This window comes from Cololabis saira, chromosome 2 (genome assembly GCF_033807715.1).
Source record: "Cololabis saira isolate AMF1-May2022 chromosome 2, fColSai1.1, whole genome shotgun sequence".
Taxonomy (NCBI): domain Eukaryota; kingdom Metazoa; phylum Chordata; class Actinopteri; order Beloniformes; family Belonidae; genus Cololabis; species Cololabis saira.
In genome coordinates, this window is record NC_084588.1 from 3,928,917 (window position 1) to 3,955,445 (window position 26,529).

Below are 26,529 nucleotides of genomic sequence, written 5' to 3' on the forward strand. Positions count from 1 at the left end.
TAGAATTTGCACGGCCATGTAAACACCAATAACCCCTATGAATAACCCGAATTTGCTCATATTGGGGTTTTTAAAAACCTGAATATTTAAATTACTCATTTTAAAACCCAAATATTGGGTCATGTAAACGCCAAACGGAATATCTATTATAAACACGGAGAAACCAAGACCAGGAGGAGACTAATCACTTCATAAATGTAATGAAGGATATGAACATTTCTGCATTTGTAGACGGTAGAAAGTACCGGGATAGAAGATTTACAAGAAGGTGAGAGAAAAGTTACGTGAAGCAGCATTTGTTTTGAATTTGGATACAGGAAGAAGAAGCAGAAATGACGGGAATTGAATTAATTACCATGTAAACAGGGATAACCCTGTTTGCTCACGCATGGAAACACATTATTCAGAATGTTTCAGTAACTGGAATATTGACCTTAACCCCAATTCTGACTGCATGTAAACGTAGTCCATGATTCTCCCTCCACCGTGCCCACGTCCTTCAACCCCCACAAACATTCAAGCTCATTCCAGACGTTTTCCAGAGAGACGGAGCGAAGGATGATGTTGTGACTCACAGGATCAGGATCAGAGCCCGGGGGTCAGACGATGGTGGCCGGGCTGACGACCGCAGCAGCTTCCTGCAGAGGAACACAGGGGTCATGTGACCACAGGGACGGGTCATGTGACATCACATCCACCGTCTGATGGGGATCAATCTAATCATATCCATGTCTCCTCCTCCTCCCATGGAGCTGCTGTGATACGTCAACGTCACCGCCATATTGGATGTTCAAGACTGTAAACTAATACAAGTAAATTGACTTATTTTCATAAAGCGCCTTTCTACAAAGAAATGTACGTTTTACATCTCATTTATTCATTCACACATGCACTAATATACTTGGGAAACAATTAGGCACCAAGTATAATATATTTAATTTTCTCAGATGGCAAAAATAAGAACTTTATTGATCCCACATAGGAGTAATTCATGTTATATCAGCTATAGAGAACAAGGTAGTGCCGAAAAACAATAACTATGCCCCCTCACAAAAATAAGAAAAATAGAGAAACACATTTTCTCATTAACATATTTTACATTTTTCAAGTAACAAAATAACATATTTGAACCATTTTAAAGATTTTTTTTTCAGTTATTTTATTGTCTGAAAAATGGTTCAAATATGTTAAATTAAAATTTGTTTTGTTGATTAGAAAATATGTTTCTCTATTTGTCTTATTTTTGTGAGGGGGATATATATTGTTTTTCGGCACTACCTTGTTCTCTATTGGCGCTTTTGCATTAGTACCACCTTAGCCAGGCTCGGCTCCGCTCGGCTCGTCGCGGCTCTTCCCGTTTGTCCCCGTTTGTTTTTCCACCCCCAGGGGAGAAGTGTGCAGGTTGGGGTGAAGCTGCTGTGACGTACTCCATTGTGCAACCGCTTTGTTCATGTCGGCGCTGATGAGAAATCAGCTGGAGCCGCGAGCAGCTGAGAGTAAAACAGCCCGTCTAGATCCCTTTTTAATTCTCTCCTCAGCACCAGGTTTATGAACATCTGCACCTCAGAGTTGGATCACCAAACAGACGTTTGCGCTTTATAATAAAATCGCCGCGAGTCGCTCTCGCGCTGACTCCCGCTTCCTGATTCAAACGTCTGACGGCCCCGCCCCCGACCAATCAGTGGCGAGGAGGTTGGTGACGTCAGAAATAGTCCCGGCTCAGCCCGCTATAGAACCTCACTGAAATGGTTACAGAAAAAAGTATCGACTTGGAGCGGCTCTACTCGTCTCAGCCCTAGTGCGAAAGCGCAAAATGGGGCCGTGGCGGGTAGAACCGAGGTGAAGCGTTACTAGTGCAAAAGCGGCTTATAGCTAATATAACATGAATTACTCCTATGTGGGATCAATAAAGTTCTTATTTTCGCCATCTGAGAAAATTAAATATATTATATTTGGTGCCTAACTGTTTAAGTATATTAGTGCGTGTGTGAATGAATAAATGAGACGTAAAACGTACATTTCTTTGTAGAAAGGCGCTTTATGAAAATAAGTCCATTTACTTGTATTAGTTTACAGCGCAGTCTTGAACATCCAATATGGCGGCGACGTTGACGTATCACAGCAGCTCCATGGAAGGAGGAGGAGACATGGATATGAATCCAACAGTGAAAGCTTCTCTGTACCAGCCCCCCGGTCTCGCACTCAGAATGTGTGCTGATTTCTCCCAGTGGCCAGCCGCGGTACTGCAACAAAAAATCCCATGTGGCCCAGAAAGCTTTTTTCCCATAGACCGCAATAGTAAAAGAGAAGCCTCTAAAACTGTTCACAGGACACCTCCAGCTGTAATCACCGTCAATTACTAATCTTTGTATTCTATATTTTTAAGTCATGGACTTTATATCCGTCAAAAATGTTTTATAACGGCCAGAAAAGTCAAAGAAAAGTCTCTTTCTGGGCGTGACGTCACGGCTGACGTCACAGCCGTGTCCGTGCATTCCACGGATGTTTATATTAATATATATTATGTAATTATATTATATTAATACATTAATAATATATGTAATACTATACATGTAATAATATACATTAATTAATATATTATATTAATACATATTATATTAATACTCGCGTCATTGCCCCGGGGCATGATGGGAGGCCCCAGAGCATCATGGGAGGTGACTCAACTGCGCATGCTCTATGGGCCCATTAACGCGGAAGTCAGGAACTTTTTCAGCGTATGCGCTGAGTGAGCAAATTGCATTGAAATGAATGGACGGCCATTTTTGACGTCCCATCCAGTTCTATAATACATCCATGCTCTGTACTCACAGACGTCAGGTCGGTGCTGAGCTGCAGTTTCCTGGAGGACCAGGAGGGCGGGGGGGAGGGCTGGATGGGAGGGCTGGACTCCTCCGCCAGCGCCTCCTGCTGGTGGGAGGAGGCGCAGCCGCTGTCTGAGCCGGTGGAGCCGGACAAGCAGCGGGACGACGAGCCGGAACTCTCCGTAGCTGCAGAGAAACAACCAGACATCAGACAACGAGCATGATGGGAAATCTAGGCTCAAGTATGTGTGTGTGCACGTATGTGTAGGGCTGGGGATCCATTCCCATTCTTAAGATTCAGAATCAATTATCACCATTTGATTTGATCCGATTTGATTCCGATATTGATTTGGGTTAGTGTTATTAAAACTGTTTTTTCGGCTGTTGCATGAATTATATGACTGTAGTTATGCCACATACAGGACTGTCTCAGAAAATTAGAATATTGTGATTTTCTGTAATGCAATTACAAAAACAAAATCAACTGAAATATTGCAAGCCTTTTATTATTTTAATATTGCTGATCATGGTTTACAGCTTAAGAAAACTCAAATATCCTATCTCAAAAAATTAGAATATTCTAGGAATCTTAATCTTAAACTCTAAACCCTAATCAGCAATATTAAAATAATAAAAGGCTTGCAATATTTCAGTTGATTTGTAATGAATCCAGAATGTATGACATTTTAGTTTTTTTAATTGCATTACACAAAATAAAGAACTTTATCACAATATTCAAATTTTCTGAGACAGTCCTGTATTAATACTAGTATTATATTGAGATTCAACAGCAAGTATTGCAGCTAATGATGCTGTAAGGACCAATCAGCTCCCAGAATGCTGATAGAACTGCTTTCAGAAACATCGTGGTAGGAATTACCAAACAGATCCAGGGAGGAAACAGAGACGGATGAAATCCGTTTTATTTTTTAATAATTTTTGAGAATTTGGTTTTTAGCATTTTATGCAAATGTAACCCCAAGACAGTATATAAAGTAATGAAATATAGACAATTTATGCAATTATAACTGAAAACTTTAATGTCTTCATACATTTAAACATATTTAAAGGCAAAAACATGGAATTAGTTATTCTCGTGTCCAAACAAACATCCTTTTTTGGGCATAAACCAAAAAATAACAAAAGTTGTATTGATGAAAAAAATATCAATGTTTAGACATACAAATTGATTTTTAGGAATTAATATGAGAATCGATTAAGAATTGGAAAATCATTTTTTTTCAACACAGGCCTATGTGTGTGTGTGTGTGTGTGTGTGTGTGTGTGTGTGTGTCGTACTCATGGAGGGCTGGCTGCTGGTCTCGTGTTCCTCCTCCTCGATGCAGGAGGAGCTGAAGGAGGAGTCGGCCGGAGCAGAGGAGGGGGGGGGGCTGACTGCAGGACCAGAAGAGAGGAGAAGGAACTTTAATTCCTCTTTAATTCACAATTAAAATTAAATCCCATTTAAAATGAGTAAAAATTACCATGTAAACACCTAATTCTGAATGAAAATGGCCATTCCGAATTAAACTTAATTCCGAAGTAAGTGGCTGGTTTATTCGGGCCCGAGCACTTACAGTGCCCTATTGTATCTGTAGGAGATGTTCTTTATTCTTTCTTTCTTTCTTTCTTTCTTTCTTTCTTTCTTTCTTTCTTTCTTTCTTTCTTTCTTTCTTTCTTTCTTTCTTTCTTTCTTTCTTTCTTTCTTTCTTTCTTTCTTTCTTTCTTTCTTTCTTTCTTTCTTTCTTTCTTTCTTCTGACGAAATGAGGGCCTTTTTGCCTCCCTAAACGTGCCCCAAAAGTCACCGAATTTTGCACCAAGCCAGGCCTGCCGAAAAATGTTCATGGTTTGCATTAATAATGGCTCAACAGCGCCCCTTGAAAACTTTGTGCCTCAAGCCCCACAATACGGTTTGACGTACATGCACGAAAATCGGTACACACCTGTATCATGTCGCAACTTAAAGAAAAGTCTCTTGGCGCCATGGCCGAAACCCAACAGGAAGTCGGCCATTTTGAACATTCTGAATTAATCGCGTAATTTTGGAGCAATTTATGCCATTCCTTCGAGAATTAATACGGCCCGAACCGTAACGTGCACCCAGGTGTGTTATACATCAAAATGTGCGTCTCCATCCTGCGACGATGCGCATTACCCTTCTCTTTCAAAAGTGTTACCGTGGCGACGCTAGAGGCCAAAAAGCGCGCCCCCCTTCATGATTGGTCCATATTTGATAGTTCTCCAAAAGTCACCAAATTTTGCATGCAAAGCAGGCCTGGCGATAAATGTGATATTTCATGCTTTGCATTAATGGGCGTGGCAAAATGGCTCAACAGCGCCCCCTAGAATACAGAGACCATTTATTTAATAAATAGCTTGGACCTGGAAATAATTAAAAGAACTGATGGAAACAAGAAACATAAAAAGTGTGAGCTTTTCAAAGTTGTAGCGGCTAAGTTTGTTTTTCTTCCGGTAGTTTAACTTCCGGTCCCCCCCCCCTATCCAATCAGAACCTTCCCAACCCCCAGACCTGGAGAGGAATTGGAGAAAGACCATCAAACGTGTTTTCCATGTAAACCTCAATTCAGAATTACTGTTTCCATGTAAACTCCAAGGAAAATAGTTTAATTCTGAATTATTTAATTAGGAATAATTAATTCAGAATTGAAAAACATCATGTAACCATGGCCATTATCTCCTCTGGGGGGGGTTCAGTTTTAACAAATAAATGATGGAAAGGTGTAAAAACATGTTCATGTGAGTTTGTGGAAAACTCACGAGATCAAGAGAGTTAACATTTACAGAGGACAGCATTTGGTACCTGAGCGGGTGGTGGGTGGGGGTTTAGTACCTAGGCGGGGGGGCGTACCTGTACATGTGCAAGTTGAGGGGCCCCAGCAGGCTGCAGGACGAGGGTCCTGGGGGGGTGTCGGGGGGCCCGGCTCCCCGCTTGAAGGGGTGTGAGTGGTCGAAGACGGAGACGGCGATGGACGCCCGCGTTCTGGCTCCTGCACACAGAAACACATGAGTGGTGAAGCTCCGCACTGAACTCCCGGGGGGGAACTCCCGGGGGGGGGGGGACACTTTCCCAGGGGGGCCAGACTGCGGTACCTCTGCTCTTCATGATGTAGTGAACGGCTCGGTCGCTGATGGCGGCGTCGCTGGGCTGGATGTCCAGGAAGGGTTTGTTCCCCACGCCCATGGACACCATCTCCTTCAGACGCGTCTCTGAGCAAGCAGGACGGGGGGAGTTAGTGACCACAACCAGTACTCCAGTTGTAAAAAAACATCAGGGGGGATGGTGGATTTTATCAGATGGGGACAGATCATTTGTGCTGATTACAAATAATATAATATATTACAAATAATAGCACTGACCAAAACAGCTGCAGAAATACTGCAGGAATGACATAGCAGCAGTTAAATGCAGCCTTCTGTAAGCTTTAAATATCCACTGGGCTTACATCAAATACATCAAAACAACAATAAAAAACACTTTTCTGAACTTATCAATATGACTCTGTCCTTTACAGGATAAGTAACATGGATCACTGCAAAAACTCTAAATCTTAACAAGAATATTTGTCTTATTTCTAGTTAAAATGTCTCATTTTAGTAAAAAAAATCTCATTACACTTAAAACAAGACTCATCACTGGAAAAAACAACAATTTTCACCTGTTTCAAGTAGATTTTCACTTGAAATAAGTAGAAAAATCTGCCAGTGGAACAAGATTTTTTTGCTTGTAATGAGAAGATAAATCTTGTTCCACTGGCAGATTTTCCTACTTATTTCAAGTGAAAATTTACTTGAAACAGGTGAAAATTGTCAAATAAGTTATTTTTTGGTGATGACTCTAAATGTTGAAATAGAGTAAAACCATATTAATTGATGAAATGACATAAGGGATGGAAAGGAGGGATGGCAGTTTTACAGGGGGGATGATTTGGACCGTTTTTATTTCAGGGGGGGATGATTTGGACCGTTTTTATTTCAGGGGGGGATGATTTGGACCGTTTTTATTTCAGGGGGGATGATTTGGACCGTTTTTATTTCAGGGGGGATGATTTGGACCGTTTTTATTTCAGGGGGGGGATGATTTGGACCGTTTTTATTTCAGGGGGGATGCCATCCCCCCTCAACTCCAGTACTGCCCACAACCACGCAGCAGCAGCAGCAGCAGCAGCAGCAGCAGCAGCAGCAGCAGCAGCACCGGCCCCTGCTGGCCCCCGACCTCTCACCTTTGTTGCGGGTGGCCTGGGTCCACAGGATCCTGGCGATGTCTCCCGTCCACGCCGCCTTCACCTCGGCTGTGGGCGGCTGCAGGATGAAGGTCTGGTTCTTGGACGTCCTCCTCCTGAACCAGATCTCAAACTTCAGCCCGTTGTCCCCCGCTGATTCAGTCAGACCCACGTCTGCCGTCTGGGGACCACAGCAAGCAGTGAGCAGACGGCCAGCCCTTTTAATATTTAACAGCTATGTGTTGCAGATATCCACACTTCAATTCTTCCTAGTCAAAAAGAGCATTTCAGATATCTACAATTACATTCTTCCTGTCCATTCACGTGTGTGGGGTTTCTAATTACAGATATCTACAATTCAGTTGCAGATATCTGCAATGTCAATTACGGATATCTGCAACTGAATTACGACTAGCTGTAATTCCAGTTTCAGATATCTTTAATTCCCCTCAATTCAAGATATCTACATCGTCCTTTTTAGATATCTTAAATTAAGTTTTGACTAGTCAGAACGAAGTTGTAGATATCTTGAACTGGAATTATGACTAGTCCAAATGACGTTGTAGATATCTCAAACTGGAATTACAGATAGTCATAATTTAATTGTAGATATCTATAATCAAGTTATAGATATCTTGTAATGAATTTTAATTAGAGATATGTCAAATTGGAGATATCTTTAACTTCCATTCTGCCTAGTCAAAATGTAATTACAGATATCTTGAATTAGAGTATTGACTCGTCAAAATGATGTCATAGATATCTTGAATGACAATTCTGACTAGTCACACTGGCCAGGGTTACATGTTTAGGTAACCCTTTCTTTTACAGTACAGTAATAACCAGGTAATACCATGGTAATAACACTGTAATTACCTAGTAGTACTTTGTATTTACAAGGTAATTACATGGTAACTACTAGGTACTTACCTAGTACTTACCTAGTAAGTACTAGGTAATTATTATGTATTTTCTTGTACCATGTAATTATGTGTATTTACCATGTAATTACAAGGTAAATACCTGGTTGTTTAAACTAAACATTACTAGGTAATTACAAAAATATTAGATGGGAACTATGAGGGAAATTACAGGTATTTACTAGGTTAAAATTGGTAACTACCAGTCAATTTACCATGTAATTACTCTGAAATTACATTAATTATTTCTAAGTAAGTACCAGGTAATTACTAAGTATTTTTCTGCAAAATACCAGGGAATGATAACCTATATTTGAGGTAGTTACCAGATAATTACACTTCAATGACCATGTAGTTACCTTGTATTTACTATACATTTCATGGATAACTACCGGGTATTTACCCATTCATTATTGATTCATGTATTATCAATGGAGATTGGTGCAGGTACCCCCGAGGGTGTAAAAGACTCTATTGACCTTGTAATTAACCTGATAGTTACCATGTTTTACCTGGTGATTGGCAGGTACTTACCTTGTAGTTACTTGCCCAGTAATTCTATTTCCTAAGTATTTACCCAATAAGTACAGACATTTTTACCTGGCTTTTACTCAGTAATTAAAGTGAAACTGGACTGTAAAAGAAAGCGTGTGTTGTTTCCATAATATTACCTGGTACTTCCTCATTAAGTACAGAAATAATTACCTGATATTTACCCATTAATTAAAGTGAAACTGGACTGTAAAAGAAAGCGTGTGTTGTTTCCATAATATTACCAGGTACTAAAATAAAAGCATACAAATAATGTCTTTGTAATTACCTAGTAATGTTTAGTTTAAACAACCAGGTATTTACCATGTAATTACATGGTAAATACACATAATTACATGGTACAAGAAAATACTTAATAATTACCTAGTACTTATTGGGTAAATTACCCGGTAGTTACCATGTAATTACTTTGTACATACAAGGTACTACTAGGTTATTACAGTGTAATTACCATGGTATTTAGACCCTCCAGAAAAACGCGGGCTAAAATCATTGATTATGCGATTAAATGTGTGTGTTTTTTATGTGCTTTTATGCGGTGAAATTGCGGAATATGCGGGAAGTCGTGGAATATGCGGAAAGAGGAGAGGAGAGGAGAGGGGCGGTGGTGGCCCGGAGGCCGGCCGTCTCTCCCCCCCAGCCCGCGGCTCAGTGCTCGGGTGATTGCCGGGTGCGCCGGCGCGGCGAGGGGACGCCGGAGCTCCATCACCCCCACGCGTCCGCCGCCAAGATCCCCCAGTGGATGGGAGCATGTGTCCGCCTCCGCTGGCCTTCGCAGGTGCAGTGGTACGCGGTCGGCGCGGATCCTGAGTTCACCGGCAGCCGCGCCCACCGCGCAAGCTGGGGGCTCGGCGGAGACGGCACTCCCTTGTACCTCTCACCCCCGCGGGTGAGAGCGGCAGTTTGGGGGGTGGCGGTTTCTGCGAGGTCCCGCACGTCGCGACCGGGCGTCCCGACATGTCACTCACAACACTTCCCCCTTTTTCCAAACTTTATGCGAAAATGTGCATGGTGAAATCAAGCGAGCCCCGCATAATTCGCATATTCAGCGCTGACATATGCGATCATCGCGGGAAATATGCGCCCTTTTAGGAATAAATGTATCCCCGCGTAATCTGCGCCATTTGGCTGATTATGCAATGAATTATGCGATTGCATAATCGCGTTTTTCTGGAGGGCCTAGGTATTACCTGGTTATTACTGTACTGTAAAAGAAAGGGTAACCAATGTTTTTTATTTCGGAATTAATTATTCTGAATTAAATAATTCCGAATTAAACTATTTTCCTTCAAGTTTACATGGAAATAGTAATTCCGAATTGAGGTTTACATGGAAAACACTTTTGATGGTCTTTCTCCAATTCCTCTCCAGGTCTGGGGGTTGGGAAGGTTCTGATTGGATAGGGGGGGGACCGGAAGTTAAACTACCGGAAGAAAAACTAACTTAGCCGCTACAACTTTGAAAAGCTCACAATTTTGATGTTTCCTGTTTCCATCTGTTCTTTTAATTATTTCTATTTATTAAATAAATGGTCTCTGCTCTTGACCAGCGTTTACTGCTGCTGCATCTTGAAACTTTGTTTGGAAAACCAGCCCAGTGGAATATAAGATCATGGAGACAGACGGACGAGGGAACGAGCAGAAAGAAAGACCGGGATTAATTTAAAGAGGAATGAGTGTAAACATGATCACTGAATTATTCTATTTGGATTTAAAATCGGAATAAACCAGCCACTTACTTTGGAATTAAGTTTAATTCAGAATGGCCATTTTCATTCGGAATTAGGTGTTTACATGGAAATTTTTACTTATTTAAAATCGTATTTAATTTTAATTCTGAATTAAAGAGGAAATTAAACTTCCCATGTGAACACACTCAATGTAATTAGGACTAGTCAAAATGCAGTTGTGAACTCCTGCTCACCTTGAAGGAGTGCTTGTAGATGAACACGTCCAGCCCGCCCTCCATCTTCTTGGGTTTGCTGAAGAGGACGAGCTCCTCGAACAGGAAGATGCGGCGCTGACACTTCCTCCTCCCGCTCCAGACGGTGAACTCGTCCTGCCGGATCAGCTGGCCCTGCTCCTTCAGGTTCACCTGCAGGGACGGTTCAACCACAACTCAGCCATGTTGGGGACACCTGCTTCTTCTGTGGCGCAGCAGGAGCAGAGGTGCTAGTAACCAGTTACATTTACTACGTTACATTTACTTGAGTACGTTTTGGGAAATGTTGTACTTTTAGGAGTAGTTTTGAATCACTATACTTTGTACTTTTACTTGAGTAGATTTGTGAAGAAGAAACTGTTACTCTTCCTCCGCTACATTAGGCTACGTTGAGCTGTTACTTTTCTTTTATCCCTTTTATCCGCGTACGTGTCAATCTCATGACATCACTGGGTGATTCTTTGGCAAAAATGTTTGTTTTTGCATGTTTTGTCACATTTACACAGACTCAAACACACACAGAGTTTCTATGAGTTCATGTTTGTTCTAGTTCTGCTGGTTAAAAAAGAAAAGTACAAAGGCTGGAAATTTTGTGCTTAATTTATTTTTTTATTCTGTTATATTTATTTTATTATTTATTAAAGTACTTGAATTTACTTTAAGATTATTTTAATTTAAGCTATTTTTTATTAATTTAAATTTATTTTATTATTTTATTGATTTAATTTGCCTGAAGATGATTATTTTGTACTTTTGTCTGTTTGAATGGTTGTGTTAAAAAAATAAATCAGACGTTACTCAACAGTTACTCAGTACTTTTTTTCACCAAGTACTTTTTCACTTTTACTCAAGTCATTAATTGGATGACTACTTTTTACTTCTACTTGAGTCAAACAACAAATCTTACATGGAATTGACTAAAATAATATTAGAAAAAGCCAAGAACACGCTTCCTCTCAAGTCTGTCAGCAGGAGGGGTGTAACAATATATCGTGCCAGGAAATTTTGCGATACAAAAACGTCACAATACGTGTCGTGGAGGTGACAAACTGTAGCGCAATATTGGGACACATTTATCCAGTCAATACAAGCAGACGATGATTTCTTTTTCAATGTAGTGATTTTGTTTTAACACAAGAGGGCGCTCTGAGCTGGTGGTGACTAATCTGCACCGCACCGCCCTCTCCCATCTTTCCAATGCTTGTTGTTTCAGAGAGTGTGTAGGATTTACAAGTAAAATGGAAAACAACGTAGCAATAGAAGACGCCCCCACCACATTTAAGTCACCGGTATGGCGGCATTTTGGATTTCCAGTTGTGGATATTGCTAATATTCCTAAAAATTCAATTCAATTCAATTCAATTTTATTTATATAGCGTCTAATACAACAGATGTTGTCTCTAGACGCTTTCCAGAGATCCAGAACATAAACATAAACATAAACATAAACCCCGAGCAATTATTACATAAACAATGGCAGGTAAAAACTCCCATAGTGGGAGAAAAACCTTAAGCCAAACAGTGGCAAGAAAAACTCCCCTTTAGGAGGAAAGAAACCTTGAGCAGGACCAGGCTCATAAAAGGGGACCCTCCTGCCGAAGGCCAGACTGGGGGAGTCAGGGACCCTGAAAATGAATATGTCCATCTCTCAGGCTGGAGCAGGTGAAGCTCTTAGCTCTGCAGAAGATCAATAACAGTCATGTTGCATTTGGAGTTTGGGACTTTTCATAGTTTATTTATTTACTTTTTTTCATTTATTTATTTAATTTTAGTTGTTAAATTTCTGGAAAAGAAAAAAGTCAAATCATACATGAGAGAAACTATTCAGTTTGTGGCAAAATATTTGTACTTGTATGAAACTGAAGATGCAAACCTGACATTTACTTTTAGTTCAGTTTGTGTAAAATGGTTGGCCTGGCTTTCTCTTTAAAACTTAAACAGTTATAAAGCATTACAAACACAGTTTGTACCTGTACACCTCTAGTTAGTGTTAGTAAACCTCTAGTTAGTGTTAGTAAACCTCTAGTTAGTGTTAGTAAACCTCTAGTTAGTGTTCAGTAAACCTCTAGTTAGTGTTAGTAAACCTCTAGTTAGTGTTAGTAAACCACTAGTTAGTGTTTAGTAAACCTCTAGTTAGTGTTCAGTAAACCTCTAGTTAGTGTTAAACCTCTAGTTAGTGTTAGTAAACCTCTAGTTAGTGTTTAGTAAACCTCTAGTTAGTGTTAGTAAACCTATAGTTAGTGTTAGTAAACCTCTAGTTAGTGTTAGTAAACCTCTAGTTAGTGTTAAACCTCTAGTTAGTGTTTAGTAAACCACTAGTTAGTGTTAGTAAACCTCTAGTTAGTGTTAGTAAACCTCTAGTTAGTGTTAGTAAACCTCTAGTTAGTGTTAAACCTCTAGTTAGTGTTAGTAAACCTCTAGTTAGTGTTCAGTAAACCTCTAGTTAGTGTTAGTAAACCTCTAGTTAGTGTTAGTAAACCTCTAGTTAGTGTTAGTAAACCTCTAGTTAGTGTTAGTAAACCTCTAGTTAGTGTTAGTAAACCTCTAGTTAGTGTTAAACCTCTAGTTAGTGTTAGTAAACCTCTATTTAGTGTTCAGTAAACCTCTAGTTAGTGTTAGTAAACCACTAGTTAGTGTTAGTAAACCTCTAGTTAGTGTTAGTAAACCTCTAGTTAGTGTTAAACCTCTAGTTAGTGTTAGTAAACCTCTAGTTAGTGATAAACCTCTAGTTAGTGTTAAACCTCTAGTTAGTGTTAGTAAACCTCTAGTTAGTGTTAAACCTCTAGTTAGTGTTAGTAAACCTCTAGTTAGTGATAAACCTCTAGTTAGTGTTAAACCTCTAGTTAGTGTTAGTAAACCTCTAGTTTGTGTTAGTAAACCTCTAGTTAGTGTTAGTAAACCTCTAGTTAGTGTTAGTAAACCTCTAGTTAGTGTTAGTAAACCTCTAGTTAGTGTTAGTAAACCTCTAGTTTGTGTTAGTAAACCTCTAGTTAGTGTTAGTAAACCTCTAGTTAGTGTTAGTAAACCTCTAGTTAGTGATAAACCTCTAGTTAGTGTTAAACCTCTAGTTAGTGTTAGTAAACCTCTAGTTTGTGTTAGTAAACCTCTAGTTAGTGTTTAGTAAACCTCTAGTTAGTGTTAGTAAACCTCTAGTTAGTGTTAGTAAACCTCTAGTTAGTGTTTAGTAAACCTCTAGTTAGTGTTAGTAAACCTCTAGTTTGTGTTAGTAAACCTCTAGTTAGTGTTAGTAAACCTCTAGTTTGTGTTAGTAAACCTCTAGTTAGTGTTAGTAAACCTGTAGTTAGTGTTAATAAACCAGACCTGATCAACATCCAAACACCTGAATGAACCGATCGACTCACATCACAGTCCAGGATGGCGTCCATGGCCAGCAGGTCGTTGCCGTGGCGCAGCTGGAACTTGACCATGTTGGTGGCGTCCTCCAGCGTGGCCAGCTCCGCCTCCTGGGACACGCCCACCTCCTTCATGAGGTCGGTGAGCAGCAGGGCGTACTTACTCATCCTCTGGATGGGCTTCAGCAGGTACGAGGACAGGTCCATCTTGTCTCCCAGTTCCAGCTGCTTCCTCTGAAAACAGCAGGGGGGGTCAGTGATGGAGGTCAGAGGTCAGAATGATCCACAGACGTCAGAAGAGGACCGGTCCTCACCCTGAAGAAGGCGTGTCCGTGGTTGGCCAGCAGAGCGTCAGACTTGGGCTTGTTTTTGCTGTAGAGGGCGTACAGGCTGAACTGCTCCTGCTGCAAACACACATGCAGGAGAAGCTTCATGAAGGTAAGAGGACTGAGAACCAACTGATCCAGGAAAACAATCACTGCATCCTGGACTCACAGGAATGTTGCTGTAGAAAACTCATCTGTACCTAAAGACCCATCTGTACCTAGAGATTCAGCAGAGCAACCGCCCTCAACATGGCAACAACAGGAATGGACCTTAGCTTGTGTTAGCGTATTAGCGTGTCTGAGGTAGAACTGTAGGACTAACCCTGCATTCACACCGAAAACGTCAAAAATCTCCTGACGCCAGCATCGCACTGCTTTGTGCGTTCACACTGAAAGCTGCTGCACTGTCGACGGCTGCAGTGGGCGGGGCTAAAGGAGGGAACAGTATACACATATCTATCTATAGCTGCGCATCTTCAGTTTCCTATTTCACCATAGATCACACTTTGGGAAGCCTTCTTTATATTTCAGAGTTATTTCCGCGTAGATAGGAGAGAGTTTGATGCTCCTTAACCAGGTTGGTCCTGGATCAACATCAACCATCATCGTTGGTCCCGGTGAAGCTGCAGTCTGTCTGCGGTGAACACTGACACACCGGGTCCCAGCGGGTTTGGTCATATTGTTTAAACTGTGTTTTGTAATTAATAAGCATGTTTTTTTTTAAATTATTTTGCGTTGGATCGATGTAGCAAATAAAATCGTTGGGACCATCCAGCTCCTCAACCATCAGTTACTGTTTCACATGAGCAGTTCAGGTAAAAACGGCAGTGAAAGCAGCAAAAATGTCAGTTTGCTGGATGAAATATATTAATTCCTGATAAAATAAGTGTGTTAGTGCACAGCACTGCTCATGTACGCATGGGAATGAGTGTACGTTTGTGTGTACATGAATGTACAATCTGCATTGAGAGTTCTCGCTTCGGGAATCCTGGTCTGTGATTGGACGCTGCCTCGGCGTCACCGCTGCTCATTTTCATAAAGTTCAGATTTTTCAACTTCAAATTGACGCTCTGCTCCGGCTGCTCCGGCTGCGTCTGCTGCTCTCGCTGCTTCTCGACGCGCGTTTTCATAGAAAATGAATGGCAGCCAGACACCTATGACGCTCCTGACGCTTCCAGTGTGAATGCAGGGTTAGAGGATGTATGTTAGCGTGTGTTAGCCTGTGTGTGATGTAGTGTGTGTGTGTTAGTGTGTCCTACGTGTCGGAGGAAGCAGCAGGGGACTCTCAGCGGATGCTTCCAGCAGGCCTCCAGCTCCCGGAGGAAGAACTGGTTGTGGAAGTCCAGCAGCTTCTCCAGGTTCCCGAAGACGATGGAGCGTTTCCCCCTCAGGTCCTGAGGAAGGTCGTCCCGGTCCATCTCAGGGAAGTAGTGCTGGATGATGTAGTGCAGCGAGCGGACGTACTCCCGCTCCGTGGTCACCATCTCCTCCACGATGTGACGCAGCTTGCTGCACACAGACATCAGTCTCTGCTCACATCAACACCACAGTAAAGGGCTGCATTGGGATTGGGTCCCGCAAATATTGCGGGGGCAGGCGGTTTGAATTTTCAGCTAAAAAAAACACTGCGTTATCGGGATGTAGCCTAACGACAAGATGGAAATCAATGAGGTGTAAAAGAACCTCAAACAAGGTCTTTACAAAACAAAGACAAAGCAAGGCCAGTCAGATATTTGGAGAAACTGCTTTTAGTGTCTGTGGAGCATCTTGGAAGAGACGCAGGATTGGAACCTCAGACAGTCAGCAACATTCTCTTCCTCCACAGATATGTAATGGCCAAGTGATTAATTTGTTAAATTAATTCATTTAATTGGTTAACTTTGTCTATTTTATGTTATTTATTAGTGTTATTTGAGCCAGTCACAGCTACTCTCGTTGCTATAAACTCAATCACATAATTGATGCGCGAAAGGTGGGAACGGTAATGTGATTTTTATCTGACTATATTTATATACAATGTTTAAATCACTGTATAATATATTTTACACCAGACGATACAAGGCTGCACATAATATTAATAAGATAAGATCATGATTAGAGATTGACATAAAGCACCTGTTAACGTTACATATAGTACATTAAAAAGCCCTCTTATCACTTCCATAACATACAGCGCTGCACATTACATGTTATGCTTGTTAATGACAGAAAGAAAAAGGGTTTATGTTATAGAAGACTGTGAAAAGAGGGCTTCTTAATGTACTATTAAAACGGGTGCTTTATATCAATATGTGTATTATGTGCAGCCTTGTATCGTCTGGTGTAACGTTAAAATATAATAAAGAAACGTCTCGTAATTTACAGCGTTGTACAGTGATATAAACATCGTATATAAATATAGTCAGATAAAAATCACAAAAAGCACTTCCGGTTGTAGTGACCGGTTATGAAGCGTTTTTCTTTTGAAGATGGTTTCTTGTTTTATATCGTTTTGTGCTTTGCATCGTTTCTCTATTTGCAGTGTTTGATGATGCTGCATTTGTCTTTGGTTTTTGCAGCAGGTTTTTTCATTTGCACCACGTTCCTCTTTTTGTACCTCGTTTTCAGTTTGTGAATTTGAATCGTTTCTGTACTTGAAGCCGTTTTCCTTAACTGAGACGCATTAGGCCGTTGCAGTGCGTCTGGCCCTTGTCGCCCACCGTAGTATTTACATCCAAGGAATAAAAACATTGTGAACTATCAGTTTGAGAGTCAACTATCATCAGTCGGGGCTACACAAATTATTTTTTCTTTCTGTGCGGCCCGGTACCAGATGACCCAGGGCCCGGGGTTTGGGGACCACTGCTCTACCCCACACCACTAGCGTTACCGTACCCACCTTCCCCGAGGTCTGGGGTCTGCCGTGGGGGTCCCGGGGGTGGGGGTCCGGGGCCCGGCTGCGCGGGGGCAGAGCGTGCGGTCGGCCGTCTCCGTGCTGCTGACCTCCAGGCCGCGGATGAACACGCCCGTGTTTCCCCGACGCGCCGGCTCGCTGAGGGCGCGGGGACAGTGGCCGTAGCGGGACAGGTCCGGCGTGGAGGGACTGTCGAAGCTCTGCGTCTTCCTCATCTGCTGCCGCCGGCTGCAGAAGAAGGACGAGGAGGGGCTGAAGCCGGGGGAGGACATGTCCACCTGGTCCGAGGACTCCTCGGAGGACGAGCTGCGGAACAGGCGCTGGAGCAGCGGCGTGTGCTGAGGGGTGGGAGGGGACGGGGAGGTCAGGGGCGAGGACGTGCTCGCGTCCTCCTCCAGGGAGAAGGAGGACGTCTTCCGGGAGCTCCAGAACCCCGACAGAGTCTTTCTGGAGGAGGTGGAGCTTCTGCTGCTGGTGGAGTCGGAGCGGCGTCTGTGGGCGGAGTCTCGTGTCCGGAACGCCGCCTCCATCTTCCTGTCAAACATCTTCTTGGTCTCTTGACACTTGGACCAGGCGAAGCTCCACTGGTGGAGGCCACGTTCCCCCCGCAGCTCGCCGGCCTCCACCTTCATCTCCTGGAAGCGCCTGTCTGGGATCGGTGGGTGCTTGTGCTGGTAGTCCTGCAGGGAGCCGATCACGTCCTGGCATTTATCTGGCAGCGTGCAGTCCTCCATGCTGATCCCGGCTAGGTGGCGCATCCCATCCAGCGCCCAGCCGTAGGCCTGCACACAGAGAGGAGCCACACGGGTCACGACAGAAACACTCACAAGTCACGACGGGGCAGCCCCGGCAGCGCTGGCACGTCTACCAATCAAGGTTCAGGAAATCAAGGAGACATTTATGGCACTTTTCCACTAGCACCTACTCAGCTCAACTCAGCCTGGTTTCTTTTTCATAATAATTCAGCACCTGGAGCAGAAGTAGGAGGTTGGAGAAGCTGCTGTGACGTATTTGATTGTGTATCTAAAGGAAGAAGACAACAACACTAAAGATGTAGAACCTGAAGGAGATGATAGATGTGCTGCTGGGTCTGTGGCTTGTGTTCGATACCATGTTTTATACGCTGCGCTATAAAACTTGGCCAGCGTTGGTCAGTCATGGCCAGTCATGGCCAGTCATGGCCAGCATTGGTCAGTCATGACGAGTCATGGTCGGTCATGGTCAGTCATGGCCAGTCATGGCCAGCATTGGTCAGTCATGACGAGTCATGGTCGGTCATGACGAGTCATGGTCGGTCATGGTCAGTCATGGCCAGCGTTGGTCAGTCATGGTCAGTTATGGTGAGTCATGTTTGGTCATGGCCAGTCATGGCCAGCGTTGGTCAGTCATGGTCAGTTATGGTGAGTCATGTTCGGTCATGGCCAGTCATGGCCAGCGTTTGGTCAGTCATGGCCAGTCATGGTGAGTCATGGCCAGTCATGGCGAATCATGGCCAGTCATGGCTAGTCAAGGCCAGTCATGGCCAGTCATGGCTAGTCAAGGCCAGTCAAGGCCAGTCATGGCGAGTCAAAGCATTGAATAGACTGGGCATGAGGATAAAGAAAATAGAATGCCCCTCCCCCTTTTCTCTGTCCTCCTTTATTCATACATACCTGGTTGTCTTAAGTCCCCTTTATTCTCAAGCACAACACATCACACACTCACCTAACTGCACCCATCACGTCTTCTCTTTCCTACTTTTTCATGTTCCACTTTTGGTGATCTTAGTCCGCTTTGGCAAAATGTTTTATTCTTTTTCACTTTTCGTTGTTTTCTTGAGGGACTAATAAAATATGGTGACCCAAGATGACCAGATGGTTTTTTTGTTCGGACCCTTTGAAACAGGATTAAAAGAGGTGCTACTAACATTAGCATGACTGTATGTACCCCCCAGTCTCCGCGGCCCCTCTTCCCATGAGGATGTCACAGGCATTATTTCAGGGTAATCGCTGGGATCTGGTCTCTGTGAGGAGGGGGGCAGTGTGTGCGTGAGAGTGTGTGATGTGACTGATCCGTACAGTGACAGGACGTCGGCTGGCGGACAATGAACCCATATGGAGACCGCCGGGTCAGCGATCATCAGATCAATTAGCTGTTGATGCGTCCTGATCGCTGCAGCCGCTGGCTTCCCACACCATGCCCCCCCCCCCCCCCACGGGGGCCGTCTTCAGCTGCCTCCCTCCCTGTGGGTGTGGTTTAAGTAATAATCCTTTCAGAAGTCGGCGGACACAAGCTTCACCAAGTTCTCCTGAAGCACTTTCCCTTGTAATGCCCTTTGATGCCACAATGTCCTCATCAATTAATCAGTTTTGGGAAAGATGCTGAACTGATGATTGATCACTTCTGCTACTACTACTACTGTCATTAAGCAGACGCTTTCATCCAAAGCGACTTACAAGTGAGACACACACACCATGGAGCAATTAGGGTTAAGGCTTTGCTCAGGGTCCTCCAGACCCAGGTCCACCTCTGTAGCCACTAGACTACCACCTCCCTGCTCTGGATGTTGTTATGAACTCCAGAGTAGGAAGGAAAACATGGCGCTGAAAGGAAAGGAGGAGGAGCAGCAGCAGGAGGAGGTAGGAGGAGTAGGATCATGATCACATGATTACAGCCGATCTAACGTGACTCGGCCGATCTAGCGTGACCCATCTGGATTCCTGGATTGGGGCTAAACAATCTCCTACTCTGGTCCAGAACATCTCAGCGTTTATGGGACCACCACCGATGCTCCTGTCTGAAACCCCCACATGGTCCATCAACATCCCACTGTCATGAAAAGTATCGTCCAACCAGGAGCCACCAGCCACGCATCTGCACCATCATGCATTGCGCTCAAGACATCAACAAAAGAAAAAGGACATGGGCAGAGATCAGCAATAAATGACCTAATTATTAACGAAGTGGGCCTTCTGTGAACTGAAGAATATCTCCAGCATCAAGGAGACGTGTTGTTGCCAAAGCAACCACACAGCCTTTCGGTTCAGGTCTGCTCTATGTCCCCAGAACCAGAACCGAACATGGGGAAGCAGCATTCAGCCAATCAAGCCATGACTTGAACACCAATCATCCTCTACATACGGGTCCCTGCAGACACCTGGACATGTGGACTAGATAGAGACTAGGGGGTCAGAGAAACCATGGACTAGATAGAGACTAGGGGGTCAGAGAAACCATGGACTAGATAGAGACTAGGGGGTCAGAGAAACCATGGACTAGATAGAGACTAGGGGGGTCAGAGAATCCATGGACTAGATAGAGACTAGGGGGGGTCAGAGAAACCATGGACTAGATAGAGACTAGGGGGGTCAGAGAAACCATGGACTAGATAGAGACTAGGGGGTCAGAGAAACCATGGACTAGATAGAGACTAGGGGGGTCAGAGAATCCATGGACTAGATAGAGACTAGGGGGGTCAGGGAGAGCATGGACTAGATAGGGACTAGGGGGGTCAGAGAATCCATGGACTAGATAGAGACTAGGGGGGTCAGGGAGAGCATGGACTATATAGAGACTAGGGGGGTCAGAGAATCCATGGACTAGATAGAGACTAGGGGGGTCAGAGAAACCATGGACTAGATAGAGACTAGGGGGTCAGAGAAACCATGGACTAGATAGAGACTAGGGGGTCAGAGAAACCATGGACTAGATAGAGACTAGGGGGGTCAGAGAGAGCATGGACTAGATAGAGACTAGGGGGGTCAGAGAAACCATGGACTAGATAGAGACTAGGGGGGTCAGAGAAACCATGGACTAGATAGAGACTAGGGGGGTCAGAGAATCCATGGACTAGATAGAGACTAGGGGGGTCAGAGAAACCATGGACTAGATAGAGACTAGGGGGGTCAGAGAGAGCATGGACTAGATAGAGACTAGGGGGGTCAGAGAGAGCATGGACTAGATAGAGACTAGGGGGGTCAGAGAAACCATGGACTAGATAGAGACTAGGGGGGTCAGAGAAACCATGGACTAGATAGAGACTAGGGGGGTCAGAGAAACCATGGACTAGATAGAGACTAGGGGGTCAGAGAAACCATGGACTAGATAGAGACTAGGGGGGTCAGAGAATCCATGGACTAGATAGAGACTAGGGGGGTCAGGGAGAGCATGGACTAGATAGAGACTAGGGGGGTCAGAGAATCCATGGACTAGATAGAGACTAGGGGGGTCAGAGAGAGCATGGACTAGATAGAGACTAGGGGGGTCAGAGAGAGCATGGACTAGATAGAGACTAGGGGGGTCAGAGAATCCATGGACTAGATAGAGACTAGGGGGGTCAGAGAATCCATGGACTAGATAGAGACTAGGGGGGTCAGAGAATCCATGGACTAGATAGAGACTAGGGGGGTCAGGGAGAGCATGGACTAGATAGAGACTAGGGGGGTCAGAGAGAGCATGGACTAGATAGAGACTAGGGGGGTCAGAGAATCCATGGACTAGATAGAGACTAGGGGGGTCAGAGAATCCATGGACTAGATAGAGACTAGGGGGGTCAGAGAAACCATGGACTAGATAGAGACTAGGGGGGTCAGAGAATCCATGGACTAGATAGAGACTAGGGGGGTCAGGGAGAGCATGGACTAGATAGAGACTAGGGGGGTCAGAGAGAGCATGGACTAGATAGAGACTAGGGGGGTCAGAGAAACCATGGACTAGATAGAGACTAGGGGGGTCAGGGAGAGCATGGACTAGATAGAGACTAGGGGGGTCAGAGAAACCATGGACTAGATAGAGACTAGGGGGGTCAGAGAAACCATGGACTAGATAGAGACTAGGGGGGTCAGGGAGAGCATGGACTAGATAGAGACTAGGGGGGTCAGAGAAACCATGGACTAGATAGAGACTAGGGGGGTCAGAGAATCCATGGGCTAGATAGAGACTAGGGGGGTCAGAGAATCCATGGACTAGATAGAGACTAGGGGGGTCAGAGAGAGCATGGACTAGATAGAGACTAGGGGGGTCAGAGAAACCATGGACTAGATAGAGACTAGGGGGGTCAGAGAGAGCATGGACTAGATAGAGACTAGGGGGGTCAGAGAATCCATGGACTAGATAGAGACTAGGGGGGTCAGAGAAACCATGGACTAGATAGAGACTAGGGGGGTCAGGGAGAGCATGGACTAGATAGAGACTAGGGGGGTCAGAGAAACCATGGACTAGATAGAGACTAGGGGGGTCAGGGAGAGCATGGACTAGATAGAGACTAGGGGGGTCAGAGAGAGCATGGACTAGATAGAGACTAGGGGGGTCAGAGAATCCATGGACTAGATAGAGACTAGGGGGGTCAGAGAAACCATGGACTAGATAGAGACTAGGGGGGTCAGAGAATCCATGGACTAGATAGAGACTAGGGGGGTCAGAGAATCCATGGACTAGATAGAGACTAGGGGGGTCAGAGAATCCATGGACTAGATAGAGACTAGGGGGGTCAGGGAGAGCATGGACTAGATAGAGACTAGGGGGGTCAGAGAGAGCATGGACTAGATAGAGACTAGGGGGGTCAGAGAATCCATGGACTAGATAGAGACTAGGGGGGTCAGAGAATCCATGGACTAGATAGAGACTAGGGGGGTCAGAGAAACCATGGACTAGATAGAGACTAGGGGGGTCAGAGAATCCATGGACTAGATAGAGACTAGGGGGGTCAGGGAGAGCATGGACTAGATAGAGACTAGGGGGGTCAGAGAGAGCATGGACTAGATAGAGACTAGGGGGGTCAGAGAAACCATGGACTAGATAGAGACTAGGGGGGTCAGGGAGAGCATGGACTAGATAGAGACTAGGGGGGTCAGAGAAACCATGGACTAGATAGAGACTAGGGGGGTCAGAGAAACCATGGACTAGATAGAGACTAGGGGGGTCAGGGAGAGCATGGACTAGATAGAGACTAGGGGGGTCAGAGAAACCATGGACTAGATAGAGACTAGGGGGGTCAGAGAATCCATGGGCTAGATAGAGACTAGGGGGGTCAGAGAATCCATGGACTAGATAGAGACTAGGGGGGTCAGAGAGAGCATGGACTAGATAGAGACTAGGGGGGTCAGAGAAACCATGGACTAGATAGAGACTAGGGGGGTCAGAGAGAGCATGGACTAGATAGAGACTAGGGGGGTCAGAGAATCCATGGACTAGATAGAGACTAGGGGGGTCAGAGAAACCATGGACTAGATAGAGACTAGGGGGGTCAGGGAGAGCATGGACTAGATAGAGACTAGGGGGGTCAGAGAAACCATGGACTAGATAGAGACTAGGGGGGTCAGGGAGAGCATGGACTAGATAGAGACTAGGGGGGTCAGAGAGAGCATGGACTAGATAGAGACTAGGGGGGTCAGAGAATCCATGGACTAGATAGAGACTAGGGGGGTCAGAGAAACCATGGACTAGATAGAGACTAGGGGGGTCAGTGAGAGCATGGACTAGATCTTTCATGGAGACCTGGGGCCTCATTTATAAAGCTTGCGTGCGCACAAAACAGGGCTTGAAAGATGCGCAAGCCACCTTCTACACAATGTGCGTATCTTTACGCCAACCCTGACCCTCGCGCACGAACAGTCTGAAGACATGGGGAACTGGCGACGCAGGCGGTGAGGTGGTGAAATGAAGCCAGATTCATGTCATACTGTTAATGTCATCACATATCAGACTTATAATATAATAGCACTGATCGTGTCTCTCTGTGTTTGAAGCTCAGCGTCAGTCAGGACTCTGGTGCTGCAGCAGCCGCGGTGCAGGACACGCCGTGCTGGTGTCGTGCCAAAAAGTGATTGAAGGCCAAATACAGTTAATAAAAAGTTGTTTCTGCCTAAATATGACTTGATCTCATTTTTGAGCTTCATAATCTGAAAACCTGACGTTTTAGCGCTATCTCTCAACGGGCTGCTGTGCGCGCTCCCGTGGCCAGAAATCAGATTCTGGCAGGCAATCACTTTTTGGCACAACACCTGTCGTACGACACCAGGCCACTCTTCTCTTGGCCTCCACCTTCAAATCGCACCACTTCTTTTTTCTTTCTGCCACAAATCTCTCCGTGGCACTCACAGCGTTTCCAGCAGCAAAGACCTGCTGCCACTCACTCGCTTTCTTTTTGTTAGTGATGCCACTACTGTGACCACCAAATAATGTGGTTTTCCTGCCTCCACCTCATCCACAACATCTCCATCTCAGTCTCCGTGAAATTTAGTGGCACGGTGGCTCGACACGTCTCATTCATCCTGACACAGCAGAAACAGACTGCAGGTGGCGCTGCGCATGCTCAGCAGGCTCATTTATATACAAATACAGTCATCATGTAGTTTGCATTCACCATTCATGGTAAAAAGTGGGCGTGTAGAGGGCGGGATATGAGGGCGAATTCAGCTGCGCAACCTTCCAGCTGGACTGTGATTTATAAAGTGAACATTGTGTGCAAGTGTGCGTGCACACGGTTTTATAAATCCGGGTTTTTTTTGTGCGCACGCCATTTTCGGCTTTTGAGCGCACGTACACTTTTAGTATGAATCCTATGCACTCTTTTAGAAATGAGGCCCCTGGTGACCCGGGTGAGAAGAGAAGACTTGAATCCAGGTCTAAAACAACGGCAGGCAGCAGGTTTCTGGGGTTCTTCACCCGAGGGCCGGTAACGGTGTACAGAGGATCCCCATGACAACCACCTTGAGGCACGCCCCCTTCGGTTCATGACCCGTCCAGGACTTTCAGACATGCAAGTAGAGTCCGTTTTTACATCCATGTGTACGCGGTAAAGCAAAGCAACTCCTTCTGAAGATCTGATGTGAAAGTGAATAAAACCTCCCCTCTGATGGACTTCTGGAAATAAACAAGTCTGAGGTTCCCCAGTCTTTCGGGGCGGTGCGGGGCTTCATGGGTCTGCTGGTACCGGCGTCTCAGCGGCTCTAGCCTCAGTCACACAGCAGTTCTAGTTCTTCAAACTGGATCACAAGGGCCTAGTTTAAAACAGCAGTGGGCCCAGAAAGGAGCTTGGGAGCCGCCCACAACACAAAAACACCTCCTGTCAGTCAAATACGACTTCAACCACAAAATCACTAAATTATCCAATTCAGGAAACTAAGGACTAGAAACTATGAATCTAAAAACATCAGCAACATCAGAACCTGATCAGAATCAGAAGCAACATCAGAATCTAAAAGCATCAGCATTTCTGGATCAACAGTTAGAAGATGATTTAAGTCTTTGGAGGCCGGTTTGGGGCTGAAACCGGACTGGAACCTAGTCATCACAGTCAGCAGCAGAACACACTGCAAAAACTCAAAATCTTAACAAGAATATTTGTCTTATTTGTAGTTAAAATGTCTCATTTTTAGTCAAAGAAATCTCATTACACTTAAAACAAGACTCATCACTGGAAAAAACAACAATTTCCACCTGTTTCAAGTAGATTTTCACTTGAAATAAGTAGAAAAATCTGCCAGTGGAACAAGATTTCTTTGCTTGTAATGAGAAGATAAATCTTGTTCCACTGGCAGATTTTTCTACTTATTTCAAGTGAAAATTTACTTGAAACAGGTGAAAATTGTCAAATAACTTTGTTATGTTTCTTGTAATGACTCTTGTTTTAAGTGTAATGAGATTTTTTGACTAAAAATTAGACATTTTAACTAGAAATAAGACAAATATTCCTGGTAAGATTTTGAGAACGAATTTGAAAACGGAGCTCAAAGTCACCAAAAACGATCATTTCTGTAAACTCCGGCCAAAGTGGAGATTTGCAAAAACTCCGTCTTCACGTTTGCTTGTAAACAGAGAGAAACGGACATTTAGGCTTCAGAACGTCACATTATGCCACAGAAACGGCACGACACTGCAAAAACTCAAAATCTTAACAAGAATATTTGTCTTATATCTAGTTAAAATGTTTCATTTTTAGTCAAAAAAATCTCATTACACCTAAAACAAGACTCATCACTGGAAAAAAGTGAACATTTACTTGAAACAGGTGGAAATTGTCAAATAAGTTATTTTTCTGGTAATGACTCTTGTGTAATGAGATTTTTTTTAACTAAAAATGAGACATTTTAACTAGAAATAAGACTCCTGACTCAAGACTTCCTGGTAAGATTTGGAGTTTTTGCAGTGCAGAGACGTATTTACCCCCATAGTCCTTCAGAGAAGAGGGACGCTGAGGAGGGACGAGGACGTAGTTCCACGGGGTGATGTCACACACACAAACACACACAAACACACACCTCGGAGCGCTACAGCTGGAAACCACGATCCCTCAGAGCTCTGAAGTTAACGTCCAACAGCTGGATCTCCCAAAGTCCCGGCCGAACGGCACCATGTGACCCGACTACGACACAACTCTGCTGCGAGTGTGTACGAGTGTGTAGAAGTGTGTCGTACCTCGATCAGTCGCAGCGCTGCAGCCTGAATGAAGCCAGCCCGGAGTGGCATCCTGACCACACACACTCTCACACCCCCACCTCA

The 26,529-nt window shown here is 44.3% G+C and overlaps 1 protein-coding gene across 4 annotated transcripts in view; it reads right to left on the minus strand.

The window, feature by feature from the left end:
* The window catches only part of plekhg4 (pleckstrin homology domain containing, family G (with RhoGef domain) member 4), a 102,802-nt gene that overhangs the window by 1,323 nt on the left and 74,950 nt on the right, over window positions 1-26,529 (minus strand). For all 4 annotated transcript variants that reach the window (XM_061736235.1, XM_061736260.1, XM_061736244.1 and 1 more), the window contains 11 exons: window positions 17,035-17,831; window positions 15,416-15,665; window positions 14,145-14,234; window positions 13,840-14,064; window positions 10,460-10,630; window positions 7,065-7,245; window positions 5,935-6,051; window positions 5,693-5,831; window positions 4,122-4,217; window positions 2,830-3,008; window positions 576-638 (listed from right to left, as the gene is read on the minus strand). In XM_061736235.1, coding sequence (XP_061592219.1) covers window positions 637-638; window positions 2,830-3,008; window positions 4,122-4,217; window positions 5,693-5,831; window positions 5,935-6,051; window positions 7,065-7,245; window positions 10,460-10,630; window positions 13,840-14,064; window positions 14,145-14,234; window positions 15,416-15,665; window positions 17,035-17,831 — 2,247 coding nt within the window. In that variant the 3' untranslated portion in view covers window positions 576-636. The remainder of the gene's footprint in view (window positions 1-575; window positions 639-2,829; window positions 3,009-4,121; window positions 4,218-5,692; window positions 5,832-5,934; window positions 6,052-7,064; window positions 7,246-10,459; window positions 10,631-13,839; window positions 14,065-14,144; window positions 14,235-15,415; window positions 15,666-17,034; window positions 17,832-26,529) is intronic.